The 16,013-nt window shown below is 39.3% G+C and overlaps 1 protein-coding gene across 1 annotated transcript; it reads left to right on the top strand.

Moving 5' to 3' along the window:
• The first annotated feature begins 1,445 nt into the window (after positions 1–1,445).
• On the top strand, positions 1,446–8,167 carry DNAJC12 (DnaJ heat shock protein family (Hsp40) member C12). The gene is made up of 5 exons (XM_083740542.1): positions 1,446–1,699; positions 3,536–3,614; positions 5,994–6,133; positions 6,334–6,532; positions 7,595–8,167. The coding sequence occupies exons 1-5, from the start codon at positions 1,622–1,624 to the stop codon at positions 7,687–7,689; spliced, it is 591 nt and encodes a 196-aa protein (XP_083596668.1). The 5' UTR covers positions 1,446–1,621; the 3' UTR covers positions 7,690–8,167.
• Positions 8,168–16,013: the final 7,846 nt, after the last annotated feature.

The following is a 16,013-nucleotide window of genomic DNA, read 5'->3' as shown; positions in this document are numbered from 1 at the left end:
ATATCTTCCATCAATTTGTATAATCCAGTTTTAAAGCCATCCAAACTGGTAGCAATACCTTGTGGTAGCAAATTGCATAGGTTGGTTATGCCCTGTGGGAAGAACTGCAACTTCGTCCTCTTCAAGAATTTGAAGGGTTTCCTCTGTTGTAAATGTGGTGCTTTTGAATGGTAGGGACTCCATCCTGTTCTGCTTCCTTGATGATCCACACTATAGCTGGTGACCAGTATGAGACACCTGTATACTGTTTTTCTGTATATAGGGTTCAGTGCACAAATATTTGCCCAAGGCCTTGTGATTAACTGTGGGATAGTTATTTTGGTACATGATGAACTAAATCAATGAAGCATTTTCCAACAAGCCAGCTTAACTGGTCCTATTATGTTATAACTGGTGATAGATATTAATGACAGCTATTAATTGCAGTGTATGGCTTTCAGCGAGAGTGAACTCCACCTTCTAATTCTTCTTTCAAATCAATACAGAAATCCAGTCCATTCAGGGATGTTACCTTGCCCACTGCAAACTAGACTGGGGTTAGGTTGGTCTGTTCCTTATTACTGTATTTGTGGATGTTACTCTGTAAACCAGAACTTTAAGCACAGGAGGTTTTTTTTTTTTTTAATTAATGAAGCTGGGGAAAACATAATACCCACATCTGTCAGAACTTCAAATATTAGATTTCATCATCCTGCACGTCATGCTAGTACTCTCAGTTGTAAAAAGATTGGGCAAACAGACTTGTACACAGTGTTTTGCAACTACATAGGCAAACTAATGGCAAGAATCCATTTAGATGTTGGCACTTGTTCCTCATTGTTATTTGTTGCATCATCTTTTAAATTGCATTATGTGCCCTTTATAAATTCTTTTAAAATATATAGTTCTAAATTGTCTGGATTTGATTTTCTTATTCTCACAAGTGAGAAGGAACATACTTTGTAGCTCCATTAAATAATTGTTATAATACATATTAAAACAAATAAATGTGAACAAATCGCAACAATGCCTTATCAAATTAAATTGAATCAGGAATTACAGTTTATATCAAAGCTGTTAATTTCCAAAACTAAGACTATGGCAAAAATAATAATAATTATGCTCTGAAATTTCCCTCTTCATTTATTTTAAAAATTCCTATCATGCCTAGTTTTCCAAAGAAACTTAAGGTGGCTAACAAATCAGCAGCAAAAAAATATAAAACAAACAACAATCCCCAAATTAAGCACATACCCGCGACCAAAATATTAAACTAAAAACAATGTTAACTGTTTCAAAACAACCATTAAAAAGCTAAGCTCTTTACAGGTGGAAACATCAATCATAAAGCTGGGTCCCCCCCTTCACTCTGTAAACTACAAATCCCAGAGAGCTTTGCAATTGTAAACTGTGATCAGAATTCGCTTCCACCAATAAGAGCAGGCTCATTCGAGGGTGTGCTTACAGAGTCTCGGGTGACATCTCAGTGTATAAAATCATCTGTAGAGAAGCTTCAGCATCACTGCACCTATCGGTTCTTCTCTAGTCACTTTAAATAGCTTTGAACTGGTTAAAAGACGCCTTTAAGCTTTTTGTGTCTCTGTTTTCAGAAAGTGGGAAAGTGCTTGCCAGATTGAAGCAGATGGATGCAATTTTGAACTGCAGACTGGAGGACATGGAAGATTTTTACAGCTTGCTAGGCTGTGATGAATTGTCTACAGTAAGACTAATTAATTATGATTTTACTATTTCCCTCCTTAGTTCATTACAATTTTTTAAAAAAATGTTCTTTCTTTGTCAATTGGTTTGATTTGGTGTATATGTGCTGTTTCTATTCTTCCATAACTTCCCTATGTTTTGTGTACATATTTTTAGCAGTTGATCTGTTTTTCTCCCCAGTTCAGTTTTTTTGACCTATGCAATATTAAGCTGTTGAACACAATTAACTGTTCACACAGCTTTGTTTCAATAGAATAGTTTGAATTTTTTCATTACAATTGTGTAATGTAAATATGAAGCAGTTCTGAAAGTAATTATTGGAGGCTTCCAGAAAGCTATTCATGGCACAATCTTAAACATATTTGTTCAAAAGTAAAACATTTTAATTGGTTTACACCTAAGGAATTCTCTGCATTCTCTAGTTGTCCTGTGTTAACTTAAATAGTCCAGTTAATATCCAAAGCCTCAGTAGATTATGTTTGAGGTTACAGTGGCACAGAATGTAGTTACAGTTGTTCTGTTTAAAAAGATCTATGAATCTAAATACCAGATTGCTGTAAGGAAACAGCAATCTGGTATTTAGTGGATTTCACTGAAATCCTTGCGGACTTTGAAAAGATAATATCCCTTCTCACAGTAAATAAAAACTTACTGTGAGTGTGCACATTTGGGGCTTGTGGATTTCACTTGCATTTTACTAGAACATAGAGATCCACCAAGCAAAGTGAGGTGAAAAAAGCACAGACTAAAAGAATGCTGAGCCCAGAAATTTGCTTTGAGTACCAGAGAAGAATGGAACTGTTTCAGGCAAAAATCCACTCTCAGTTACCACAAACTTTCTTCACCTCAGTAGTTGAAGAAGGAAGAGGGGAGATAATTTTCTTGCTGCTATTGTTAAACAAGTTGAGAGTTGCGAATCCTTTCTGATCTGCAAACCACCAAGAGATCTACCAGTAGATTCAGATCTGCCTTCTGCCCACCCACTAAAGGTTTGTTGAGATGGCTTCCAGCAATGGGCACTAGATTTTGCCTGCGTGAAAAGTCAGCGTGGTTGATTTTTTTATGAAAAGCTGTGTCAATGGGATAGTCATTTTGAACCACAACAAGTGGGTAGCATCCTAAGTGAAGTAAACAGAAATAACATTTTATGAAAAAGTTGTCTGCTGGCTTTGAAAGCTGATCCACTGCACAAAAGTGATTTATGTTAGGGAGACAGAGATGTTTCACATTACAAACCATGAGCAGTAGACACAAGAGATTGCTGACAGCCATGGTATTGTGTGAGTCTGCCATTTTCAACAGAACCTATGTATGTTTTAGAATTAAAGAAATCTAGATATATGGAAAATGTTTTGCACTCAAGCAGCTTTGGGATTAATTTACCATATTTACACAAATAGTGGACTGGTCCCGTATATCCCAACATTGGTGGAGACTATTTCCAAGGAAATCTGACCTTGACTTCCATGGATCTTCTGTGGAATAAATGGTGCATGAACACATGCATAGACTATTTTGCTGTGTACTGAGGCTCTAGTGTCAACCTATAGCAAAAGAAGAGTTGCTTGACACAGGTATTTGTAAGGGGAAATAAATATATTCCCATATGCACTGCTGCCTGTATCAGGTAAAGTTGGTGTAAGTGGCTGTTTCACTGTGAATACCAATTGCCAGTTTAGTAAATCTTACATTCAGTAAAATGGATAATACAAATCCATGAGTTTTACACATGGTGCCACATACATAATTGTGTAAGAAACAAGTCATATATGAAAGTTCCATAGGTATATTTTTTGCAAGAAAACAAATTCCATCCATTCTTCGATTGTTTATCTAGGTTGAACAAATTCTTTCAGAATTCAAGGTTCGAGCCCTCGAATGTCATCCTGACAAGCATCCTGGAAACCCTCAAGCTGGTATGTGGTTTTTCCTTTTCTCTCTCAAAATGAAACAGGTGACGTTACACAGAACAGTGGATTCAGGATTTTGAGAGCCATTGGCCAAGCACCCCCTAACCCTGACAAAGGATTGGGGTGTAAATCAAAAATTCCAAAACATGCTCCCTTTCCTGCCATCTTCTGAAAGGTGAGACTGGTCAGCCTGCTGTGGAAGTTCACCCTCAGACTCTACAAGTATCTGGGCCCTAGCAAATGCGCAGCCTTGTCACTTGCTGGCACTGGCTACGACAGAAGAAGGCACAAGTATCCTCAATTTCCTGCCTAATACTTTGCCCTATTTATATACATGCAGCACACTTTGTTTTATTTTTATTTGTGTGGCACACTTCCTTTTCAGCAGCAAGTTGAACTATATTGCCCTAATGCTTATACAAACATTGATTCTGGAGGAAAATCATAGCTACTCTATTCTTTAGTGCAGTTGTTTGGCAACGTAGGTTTAATAGGATGGCTTACAAAATCAAATGCTTCACTTCCCTTTTTTGAAACAAATTACCGTCCAGCTTTCTTTCTCCAAATGATTTGCATCTAAAGAAAAGCATTAAGCAAACAGATGGGGCTTTATGAAGTTGCAACCCTGTTAACCTGTGCATTTATTTTTTGAACAAGAAATAGTTATAAGAGACTATGCAAACTCAGGGTGTTTACTGCTGTATAGATTTATTTGCATTTCAATATTTTTTTACACATTTTGGGTTTTATCCAATGTTAGTCCTACACATAGTAGACCCATTGAAGTTGTAGATGTGGCTCATTTAGATTCATTAATTCCAAGGGGTCTAAGCTCAGTAGGACTTAATTGGATATAACCCTTTGTTTTAAATATTAAAATTATATTTGGCAGTACATTGTTTCTGGACCTGTGCAGAGTAATAATTTGGGAATAACTAAGATGTGGAAAGGGGGTAATGGGATTGTGTTTGTGTTAAATGTGGTTAACCCCTTTCATGCCCACTGTTTATCCACACCAAATTGTCCCCAAGTGAAACATATTTTGAACCTCATGGAGGAAATGTTGCCAGAAGAGATTTTGGAGTAAAAATAAGGTAGAGTACCTGCCTTCCCACTTAATCACTCAAAATCTCTTACCAAAGCTATTTTTGCTTTCTAAAATGGTGTTGGGTCACTGCTAACACACATTTCCATGTAATGTGTAGTTAAAAAATCAGGGGGGAATGACAAAATTGCATATTATGCAAATAAGAATGAGGAGTAGTATGTTTTCCACATACAAAAAAAATTCATGTTTATAGGTCTAGTGAATGTATATTTATTTTTCATATGATTTACGTCATGACTAGATGCTAAAATACTAACTGCCTTGTCCCTTTTATCTAAATTGCTTCCTGTAGAAGAATTATCAGCTTGCCAATCGGGTGGGGGAGAAACATAAGTGGAAAACTAAACTGTATGACGTTTTGTTTGTGTTTGCCAGTCCCTGTTAGCATTTTAATTCAGTGCCTTTCAAAAGATCTATCTAGTATAGTAACCTGGCATAAATGAATATAATAATAACGATCATATAATAGAAAGGTGACTCATAGATAAAATATAAATCTCCATAACCTTTACACAGATGGTTACTAAGGATGCGGACTTGCGTTTCTAGTATAGTATGGAAACTTTTATATCCACTGGAAAAAATGAGATCACCCTAATACGATCGGGAAGCTTTTGTTTTGTAGTAGACCTAATATGTGCATATCACTGCTCCCATGATGCTCTTGGAACTATCTGTTCTGTTTCACTTGTATATACCTGGTTGCTTTTGATGACTAATTCTTTTTTAGTCATCGTGATTGCATTTGAAATCTTCAAAATCAAACTAAAGGCTCCTCCAGGTGACCTATTTATTGGATATTCATCCTGATTTGCTTGCGCAATCCTTTTGTGGAGTGTTAGACTATATTTATTGAGCATTTGTTCTGATTTGCTGTGGGGTTTTTGAACACTTTCCTATAATCATTCGACACCTTTCAATTTATGTCTCCTGTCACTTCCTGAACTGCAATAAGTCTGATTTTTTTAAAAAAGAATAAGTCAATTTGTCATGCTAAGGAGACAGCATGCTTTAATAATTTTTAACTGTACAGTTCAAACCTACATTTTTATAATGCACTTGAATCCCTTCTGCAAAATATTGACAGTGGATATATCTTTCACACTGAGTGATATCCAACAAAGGATTATTGTTATTATTATTGCAATTATTTTATTTATTGCCTTCTAAATCACTGGCTGAAGGTCATTTACACATAAAATAATTAAAAGCAGAAAAAGCAACACATACATTTCAGTAAAATTTTCATAAAAGTTTCTTCTGTCTCTGATTTGTAGTGGAGAATTTTCAGAAGCTGCAGCAAGCTAAAGAAATCCTCACCAATGAAGAGAGCCGATCTCGCTATGATTACTGGCGGAGAAGCAAGATTACCATCCCGTTCCAGCAGTGGGAGGCTCTGAGCAACTCGGTCAAAACTGTTAGTTTTGGTTTATGCATCTATAATTCTTGGGGAATAGAAAGAAAGAGGCCATTCTGTGGGGTGGGGAAGTTCTCTGCTAGCTAGCATTGTTCAGCAAGGGGAATGGGAATCGGCGAGGATACCATTCATCCTTGAGCAAGCATGTGTAGCTGTGTTACAACTCACAAATGCCACTGATTTGTTTGTTTTTTGTCTAGTCAATGCACTGGGCTGTCAGAGGCAAAAAAGAGCCAATGCTGGAAGCTCCCGATTTAAATCTTAATGATAAGATGGCTGAAAATTTTCCCCAGAAATCTGAAAACAACAATCATGAACTGTTGGATGACCAAAAGGGGCTAGAAGACTTTGACCCCACGACTGGGAAGCTGCTGTCACCAAAGAGCCCTGATTCCCCAGGTAAATAGTTTGCGGTACCAGTGCTAGACACAGGAAAAAAATCCTGATAATTGGGGCTGGCACCAGATAAGTGAAATATGCAGCCTTCTTTTATTCTCAGGAGTGGGGTTTGTCCTCATGTGGGTTTGCATGAATATCAGGTATACTCCTCGGTGTACTTGACCCCTGCAAGCTGCATGGCACCTGTGCACAGCTACATAGCACACCCAAGAAATTGTAGGGTGTTCAGATGGTGTAGTCCATATAGGGCATCATGCTGCATATGTATTTCTGAGCGCTGCGCTTCATACTTCTCATGTTTCAGCTGGGGCTAGTTCACATGTGCATGAGTGTCCCTTGAAGACTGCAGGATCCAGAGCTAACGTGGTGTGTGAGATTGCATGTCAAACATCACAGATGGAGCTTCCCTAACATCTGAAACACGGTGTAGCAGGCCACACATTCAGATGGGATTTTCAAATGATTTTGAAGAAGAGCAGAATAGCTTTTGTTAACAGTACAGTAACAAATGCTGAAAAATCAAGTGATGTGCATGCATGGATGAACTAGTGCAGAATAGGAAGGGCAGGAAACTTCCTCGAACCTTTATCTCTGAAGGACAGCTGGTGGGAGAGACAAAGTACCATAAAGATTGGGGATACTAATCCTAGGGAGAGTGGGAGCCAGCGCTGCTAATTTACGGGCCCAAAATATATGTATGAACAAAGAAACCCAACAATTTGGAAAGCTTCCCTCCTTAAACCTCAAAGTGGCTTTACCATGCAGGTTCCCTTTGGGATACACTGTGATGCTGGTTTCTTATTATTATTGTGTGTGTGCATGGTATTGAGCCAACCCAGGACTAGGTTTAGTTGTGTGCACAGCTTGAATGCACCCCCTCCACTAAGTTACCTAAGCTTCATCTACAGTTTTTGGCCTTTCCCAAATGAATGGATAAGCAAGGAGTTGGTGGTTTTTGTATTAAAGGAGTTTTACTTTATAAACCCAAAGTACCATTTCCTCTCTACTAGCTGATTCTTCTCTCTCTCTCTCTCTCACTCTATTTTCCCCACCCCCTTACAGGATTTTCCGATCCAAATTGTTGGCATTTGCGCTTTCGTTGGTCTGGTGACACCCCATCTGAACTCTTGCGGAAGTTTAGAAACTATGAAATATGAAGCAGAAGACCAAATACCATGCAGAAGACCAAATATATGTTGAACACCGTGTTCACCATTTCAGTATTTTGCATATGTTCATAAAGGAGTGTCTTTGAATATTATTTAACTAGGTAGTTTTGTACTATTGATGCCACAATTTCCCATGCAAAATACCATGTATAGTTTGCTTGATTTTTTTTTAATGTTGGCAGGTACTTTCCTATTAGCATAAGTAATATGTGAATACAGTTAACCGCTTTTTCCATTCATACTTAATGTATATGTGAGTTGTTTCCTATCATTATTGAACAGTTGGGAAAAGCACATGTTATTCAACATCCTTGATCCCTTATATCTTTCTGCCCTTATTTCCTGCTATATTCCTTCAAACAGCCTTTAGCCCTTTAACTCTACCACACTCAGCCAACCAAAGGTATCCTGTATTCTTCCTATTTTCTCTTGCCACCAGCCACTGATACCTGGTTCCCTCTGTCTCCCGATTTACTTTCTCATGCTACCACTCAGTATCATTTCAAAACCCACCTTTCCTGGGATATAACCCTTTGAGTCTTTATCCCCCACATAAAAAACAGCATCTACTCATATTTAGTTCTTGTTGTCCTATCGTCTGAGGGACAAACTACAAGTTAATTTGGATAACCTAACATAGAATAATAGAATTGTAGAGTTGCAAGGGAGCTCAAGGGTCATCTAGTCCAACCCTCTGCAATGCAGGAATCTTTATGCCCGGTGTAGGCATAAATCTTCATGCTCAAACCCACAATCCTGAGATTAAGAGTCTCATACTCTACCGACAGAGCTATCTTAAAATTTTCTTTTTATAAAAGTAGCCCCCCACCCCCAATGTTTGCTATGGTGCATCGGGAAGGGTTCTAATATTTTCACCCTATCCATCCATCCATCCTTCCTTCCTTCCTTCCTTCCTTCCTTCCTTCCTTCCTTCCTTCCTTCCTCTCTCTCTCTCTCTCTCTCTCTCTCTCTCTCTCTCTCTCTCTCACACACACACACACACACACACACACTATATTGGGATCTCCAATGTAACACATTTTCCTTTCCCTCATTTGCTTCCTCATTGCCAAAATTTAGAACGGATGTTTGTTGTGGCTGTTACCTGCCTTTTTCTTTCTTCCTTCCTTCCTGTTTTGCTTGTAATACTCTGTAAACATCATGTACAGTACATTGATGGCACTACAGTATATAAATAAGTAATAATATTATTATAACATAATTGTAACTCATAGTTAACAGTTGAAGACTGATCTGTCTTATATGCAACTATATGTTATTTCTCAGATGTTTTGTTCTTGCTCTTCCATGGACTCACATGTAGTATAGCAGGCATCCACAAACTCGGACCTCCAGATGTTTTGGGACTACAACTCCCTAGCTAACAGGACCAGTTGTCAGGGATGATGGGAATTGTAGTCCCAAAACATCTGGAGGGCTGAGTTTGGGGGTGCCTGTAATATAGTTTTCTGTGCTCTCCTTCCTCTCTACAATGTTCACTGAAATCGTTCAACCAGCAGTGCAGGCATGTGGGCACTGAATATTTCCCTTCCTTGCACCAGAAGCTCCGCTTTGGGAATTTCTACCAGACACAACTTCAACATTTTAAACACCTATTTGAAGCTGTAAGCACCAGACCCTTCCTTTTAAAAAGGAAGACCTGTGCCTGGTACCAATCTTTAGGGATGCAGAAAGCAAAGCTATTTGTATACGCGAGTTTAGCGTGGCACTGGCCCATTGTCAGTCATTTAAAATTTCAGCTTGAAATGGTTTTGTGTGCCTGAACCATAGCCTATTGTATATTATTAAAACTGTATTGACATCTTGCATCGAACACAAAAGGTGATGTGTACTCTGATCTGTTTCTTTTCTTGTATGTTCTGTTGCCTTTATATTAATAAATTATTTTGAAGTTGAGTATAAAAGTTGCCTATTCCTTTTTGTTTTATTTTCCCCCTTCTCTTTGTTTAACCATTTGAGTAAATCACAAGACAGAGAAGTACTGTGGGAAAGCAGACAATTCCACAAAAAAAATCATATAGTCAGGGAGCATTTTCCATGTTTTGAGGATATTTTAGATTTATTTGTTTGAGCGGCTAAAGAAATCATTTTTTCTAGTATCTCTGGAAACCAAATCGGCCTCAGCCTGGGTGATTCACTTTAGCTTGGATCAAGGGAATAGAGGAACTCCTCTATTATGAAAGGTTGGAACTTTTTAGCTTAGAAAAATGGTGTGCAAGGGTGGGGCATGATAGAGGTGTATAAAATTGGGCATGATGGAATAACTGAATAAAGAGGGTTCTCTTTCTCTCGCCCTCCTCTGATAATACTAAAACCCACAGCCATCCAGTGAAGCTGCTTGTTGGAAGATTCAGAACAGACAAAAGGAATTGCCTATCACAAGATGTGGTAATAGTCACCAACTTGGATGACAGTGGGCAAATAAAGTCATATAGGAAGATTTGTTCAGTGAAATAACCCAGTCCCAGACCATACTGTTATGAGATCGGGGTGCCAGCCCCCTACATTCATGGATCTAGTAAGTGCTTGAATTTAATCAAGCGTCCTGAACTCCTGGATTCAGCAAGGGTTGAAATACAAGCCAGGCTAGTTTCCTGATGAGGTAATTGCCTGGGATGACGAGCCATTAAGAAAACAAGGGAAAGGTGATATTAAGAAAGTAAGGAGCGGGGGCTCTGTGCCAATGGTACATGAGTTGGTTCCCCTTCTCTAGCTCTTAGATAGTTAGGACAAAGTCAGATTTGAGTTCCCTATGAGGGAAAGATGGCAGGATGGAAAAGGCAGAGGTAGAGCACAATGCTTGATTTCTGTTTGAATCCAGGGCAGCAGCTATGGGAGAAACAAGACTCTTCAAGCCTGTGAACCCCTCCATTCTAGGCTCAGGTTGTATATATGTGTAAATAAACCACATATCATAAAGGCACCACAGTCTCTGCTGTGCCTCATTTCCAAAATGGAAACATGAATCCTGAATAAGGTACCTGGAACCCCGTGGAATCTTGCACTGCTTAAGAGATTTGGAGTGGTGTGTGACAATACTTTATAGGTAATAAACAACTCCTTAAACTGAGCTGGGAAATGCATTGGAAGCCATTCTTAGGCATAAGATACATTACATGGTAAAACTACATTACATTACATGGTAGAACTCCTAGAGAAGGACTGTTATTAGCAGTAGAGTACATGGTTTGAATGTAGAAGATTCCTGATTCAATCTTTGGCATCTCCAGTTAAACAGGATAGTTAGTAGGATGGTAAATAAATTTTCCTGAGACTCTGGAGAGCCACTGGGCTCGATGGATAATTAGTTTGACCATTTCTCTAGGCCACATATCTCAGCTTCTAGAATTGTGTCCGCAGACTCTACATACCTCCGTTAATATTTATCCCAAGGATTTATCTAGTGATTAAACAAAGGGATTTTGATGAGCGATGCTCATCCATTGTAGGGCCTGTGGTAAATTAATAGGTTATATGAATCTGGAACTAAAATAATAGCAAAGCTCTAAAGTCTAATTTTCAGTGGATAACCTCCCCCACAGCTGAGAATACATCTTCATGCAATGTTAGCAGGAATGCAAATAGCTTGTCATTAAAAATACTTATCTTTCTACGACTAGGCAGCAAGAAAGATTGCTTCCTTTTATTCTGAGCAACAGGACAATAGCACCGTACACATCAATAGTAGCAAGTGCTACTGATGAGTAATATGGTAATTGAGGGGTTTTAATTTCCTGAAGGCAGTCGCCACCTCCTTCCAAATTCATAAAAAATGAATGGCAAGGGCAGTTTGGTGTGGTTGGCAGCGCATGAAATGTTATAAAGCTGATGTAATTGCAAAGCAAGTGATAAAACTGTCTCGCACAATAAAATACTTTGTATACTTTCAGGTTCAGATGTTGTGATATGCATCAGTCGCTTGCGCTTGGCGTTATTGCTTCTCGGCATCTGTTTGACCTATCAGTGTCACCAACGCTCTCTAAGCTCCAGTATCAAACAGCCCTTTTTGTGTGTGTGTGTTCTGTCTGTCCTATTGGTTCATTCCCTACAACTTCCCAGCTAGCTCTGCAGCTGTCTACCTTTTGTAAATGGTGGCTTGGAATCCCTCGGTGGGCTCAAGGAATCCTATGTGCTGACAGAGGCCTAGTTCAGAGGGTGGGTGAAAAGACGGCTTTATGAAAGAGGAGGGTGGCTTCAGTGCAATGTGAAGGACCACGGCTGTGTTCACACTTCAGTTTACTGTGAACTCACTGCAATTCCATGCTAGCTTTATCTTAAATGCATTATGTATCCTGTCCTTTCTTATAAAATACTTATGTTTGATGTTGTTTCTCAAACTAGCTTCAGTCCTGGTGGAGATGGAAACCATTCCCCTGCTTTTTTGCTTTTCTGCTACCATTCTCCCCTTCCCCAGAAGCTGATTTCCTGCCCTGATGGTTTCCAAGTATGTGTTGCAAAAGAGATAAATACTGTACACATCTGAAACCCTAAGAAGGAACGTGGAGAGTGGTGGGTGGCAACTGAAAGGCAGTGGGTGAAAGAAGAGTTAAGCATCCCTCTCCCTGGCTATTTCTTTGTTAAAAATGGCCACTGGAGCTATTTTATCCCAGGAGAAGCAGCCAGTGTGATTTTTAATGCATGCATTTGCTTATCATTTGGGGTTTATCTCAGATATATATGTGTCTATATTTTGAACCAGTGTTCAGAGAAAATGTACTTTGCTAGTCCTTGGACCTACACTTTCTCATTTTTCGACACGTGATACCACCATTTACACGCTAGGCACAAAGGATGAATAAATTCACAATACAGACCTGTTGCATTAAATAAAATGATGTCAAACGCTAGGGACAGAAAATTGAATGCAGAAAAATGAATGTTTTGGAAACTGTCAAGTATTATAGTTATTAAATAAGATGGTTTAGCCCTTTGTAGTTTCCTCTTATTGTAAAGGTTTGTGACAAATAACAAAAATTAAGAACACATGCCTTTTATGATGTGGATGTCTGGAATGGAGTGCTGACATCAAATCCCGGTGCCTAAGTGTCTGAGTGTTACAACACTTAATAGAAAGATTAGTAAACAAAAAACTTTTGATGCGATGGGGAAATCTTCTGGTAAGTCCCCACTACACATAAGTATCTAATAATCCCACTACACAAAGTACGGTAGTTAAAGCAAACATCTTAGTTTAAATCAGTTTGGTCAAATTGACTACAATGGGGCTGAGACAGTTTAAGTTCAAGAGCATTTGCTGAAGTCAACTGAGCCACATATTAACATTTTAATAAAGTTTCATGTGCCTGATGCACATCAGGCCTATACTTAGGGCACTGGACATGGATCCAGAGACACAGACCATTGTGTTTCAACTCACTGTATGAAATTCAGCTGTGATCAGGAGTCTTTTTGAGGAAGAAACAGACTTATTTTTATTAGGAAATAAGTCCCACTGATTTATCTAAGAAAAGTAGCACCACTTTAATTACTTTTGTAGTTCAAATATGTGGGTACTTAATTGCTGGTTGCCAGGGGAAAACCCGAAAACAAATCAGCCATACAACCTGATCCTGTGCATGTCTACTTGGAAGAAAGTACCACTGATTTCAATGGGACACACTTCCAATTAAGTGTGCATAACATTGTGTCCTAAAAACTGCAATCCCACCTACATTTGCTTGGGAGTAAGCCCCATTAAACTGAGTGATACTTAATTTTGAACAAATATGCTTAGGATTGTTCAGTACAACTGAGGGAGGAAATATGGAATGCATACCAGTTTTCTATGATGCAAAATAACTCGGAGGCAGAAGATGGTTCCAACTTTGTCACTGCATTGACAGGATTATTAACATGTCAGTTTGAACAGAAAACAGGAGGTTGATATTTTTTCTAAGCCTTTTCATTGACTTTCTACAAAGCTTCCAGCTAAAATTTAGGAGAAGGTTGTCATAATGCACTAGGTTTAGAGTTGTCATGTCAGCTGGGAAGGAAATGTTTGGGATTTTCATGGAAATATCAAAGGAGAATTCTGTCACTGTCAAGAGGATGTCACCAGCACGATGACAGGCAAAAGTACATAGGGAACAGTGACTGTCTATCAACAACTGCTTAGCCATGACAAATAAAGAGAATTTTCATGCTCAATACAAATGTACCACTTGCCCAGGTACGAACTACAATTTAGGAACTGTTCAGGGCTTGGTGTTGATGGATGCACAGGTGGTGCTGGTGGCAAGCAGGGATGCCAACAGAATTTCTTGGGCCCTGTAAAATGTATGTGGTTATGGCCCCCTGCATCTCTCACCTGCTCCCCCTTGCAATCTATTGGCAGGAACTGCTGCTTACATATCTAAACTTAGACTAGCCCACATCGCAGGGCTGTTGAAAAGATAAAAAGTGAAAAGACAATAAACATAACCTTGAGTTCCAGGGAGAATCACCAAGGTACAGTGGTACCTCGGGTTACATGCGCTTCAGGTTACAGACTCCGCTAACCCAGAAATAGTGCTTCAGGTTAAGAACTTTGCTTCAGGATGAGAACAGAAATCACGCAGCAGCAACGTGGCGGCAGCAGGAGGCCCCAATAGCGAAAGTGGTGCTTCAGGTTAAGAACAGTTTCAGGTTAAGAATCGATCTCTGGAACAAATTAAGTACTTAACCCGAGGTACCACTGTATATTTATATAATATCATTTCAAACGTATAAATAAATAGATAAATAAATAAATACACACAATAAATTCAGTAAAGCAGTCCACCCTTTGCTTTAACTGCAATGTTTCATAGTTCTGATGTTTATGGCGAAAGGCCAAGACAAAAAAAATAGAGAAAGAAAATGCCAACCCTGATAAATATCAACAAGCAAAAAAATAAATAAATAATACTCCAAGTATTTACAGGTTCACAACTTTGAACTACCAACTCTACATCTACCCCATATCACAGGGCTGTTCTGAAGGAGGTGGAGGGGAGGCCAATGATTGCAGCCTTGAGCTCCTGGGAGGAAAAGCTAGATACAAATATACAACAACAACAAGCAACAAATACTCTAAGCACGTGCCGATTCACAGCCCTCAACAACACAAGCACACACAAAAGCATTTTGCCAACTTTGACAAACAAAAAGTATCCTTGTGTAGCCTCTGTACACTCCTGTCAACAGCCCTGCTCCAATCTGGAGGAAGGGTGGGGTAAGAAAAACCAACCACCAAGAAAAATTGCATGGTGCAAATGAAAAGTGCTGTTTAAGATCAAACAGATGTTGCATTTAATTTATAGCATTTTTTTTTTAAATGGGCGGCTAAGATTCAAGGAAAAGGTTAGGAGCAAAACACACAAACTGTGAACATTTCCCACCAGGTCTATATTTTTTTTTCATTTCTATTCTAATTTATTGCAGTGCCTTTCTAGTAATTAGCATTCAAGGCAATTTACCCACAAAATAGAACAGATCCAAATACAACGATTCTAAAGACCAAAGTGCCCGTGAAACATGAGACGGTTGCACAATTTGGGGAGGGGGTGTGGTGGGATTCTTGCCAAAGTCCATAAAACTAAAAGCCTTTGTCAGGCTTTCAAATTCCCCCCTTAAAATCAATGGGTGGAGGGAGGGCGAGCGAGGTCACGGCAGCAGTCCCTGCCCACGATGTCTATGCGCTGATTGGCTGCGAATGCGGAATGTGCGCGCGTACAACTTGTACCCGAGACGCCACGGAGAAAGCTACGCACATGCGAGTGTGCGTGCCCGGCTCTGTACATACACAGGAGGACTAATCGGGAAGATTGTGCAACCGAGACAGGGCGAGCAGTCCCGACCCCTTCCAGCCAGTATACGAAGGTCTGAAAAGGAGTGCCTACCACATTAAACGCCGTACATTTAAAGCGCATTGCTTCTCCCAAAGGACCCTGGAAACTCTAGTTTTGCACTTCGTAGAGCTACCATTCCCAGCACCCTTGGCAAACTAGATTCCCAGGAATCTTGAGGCGGGAGCAGCGGAGGCATCTGCTTTAGATGTACGATGTTTTAGCAGCCATTCCCCAGGGGGCTTGCAATTTGCCACCTCTCCCCTTCCGAGGTATGCGTTGCTCCAGCCTCTGAGCATGTTTGAGGATGTGAACTGAAAATGTAAAAAAAAATAATAATTTTAAAATTAAATTTTAAATGTGAAAATGTAAAAAAATGTGAACCCAGAAAATGTTGTGCTTCCTTTGCACGCGATATTTCTGTTTCACTCGAGCAAACGGATAACTTTGCCTTCTTTCTTCCAAGCGGGATGACTTGATGCGCGA

This window comes from Podarcis gaigeae, assembly GCF_964106915.1.
Source record: "Podarcis gaigeae genome assembly, chromosome: 5".
NCBI classification, from domain to species: domain Eukaryota; kingdom Metazoa; phylum Chordata; class Lepidosauria; order Squamata; family Lacertidae; genus Podarcis; species Podarcis gaigeae.
Note: the sequence above shows the minus strand (reverse complement) of the source record. Positions and strands in the feature narration are given on the sequence as shown.

Coding starts and splice junctions, on each gene's coding strand:
- DNAJC12 (XM_083740542.1), top strand. CDS start 1,622: ATGGATGCAATTTTGAACTGCAGACTGGAGGACATGGAAGATTTTTAC. Junction 1,700..3,535: donor GCTGTGATGAATTGTCTACA/GTAAGACTAATT, acceptor TTGTTTATCTAG/GTTGAACAAATTCTTTCAGA. Junction 6,134..6,333: donor TGAGCAACTCGGTCAAAACT/GTTAGTTTTGGT, acceptor TTTTTTGTCTAG/TCAATGCACTGGGCTGTCAG.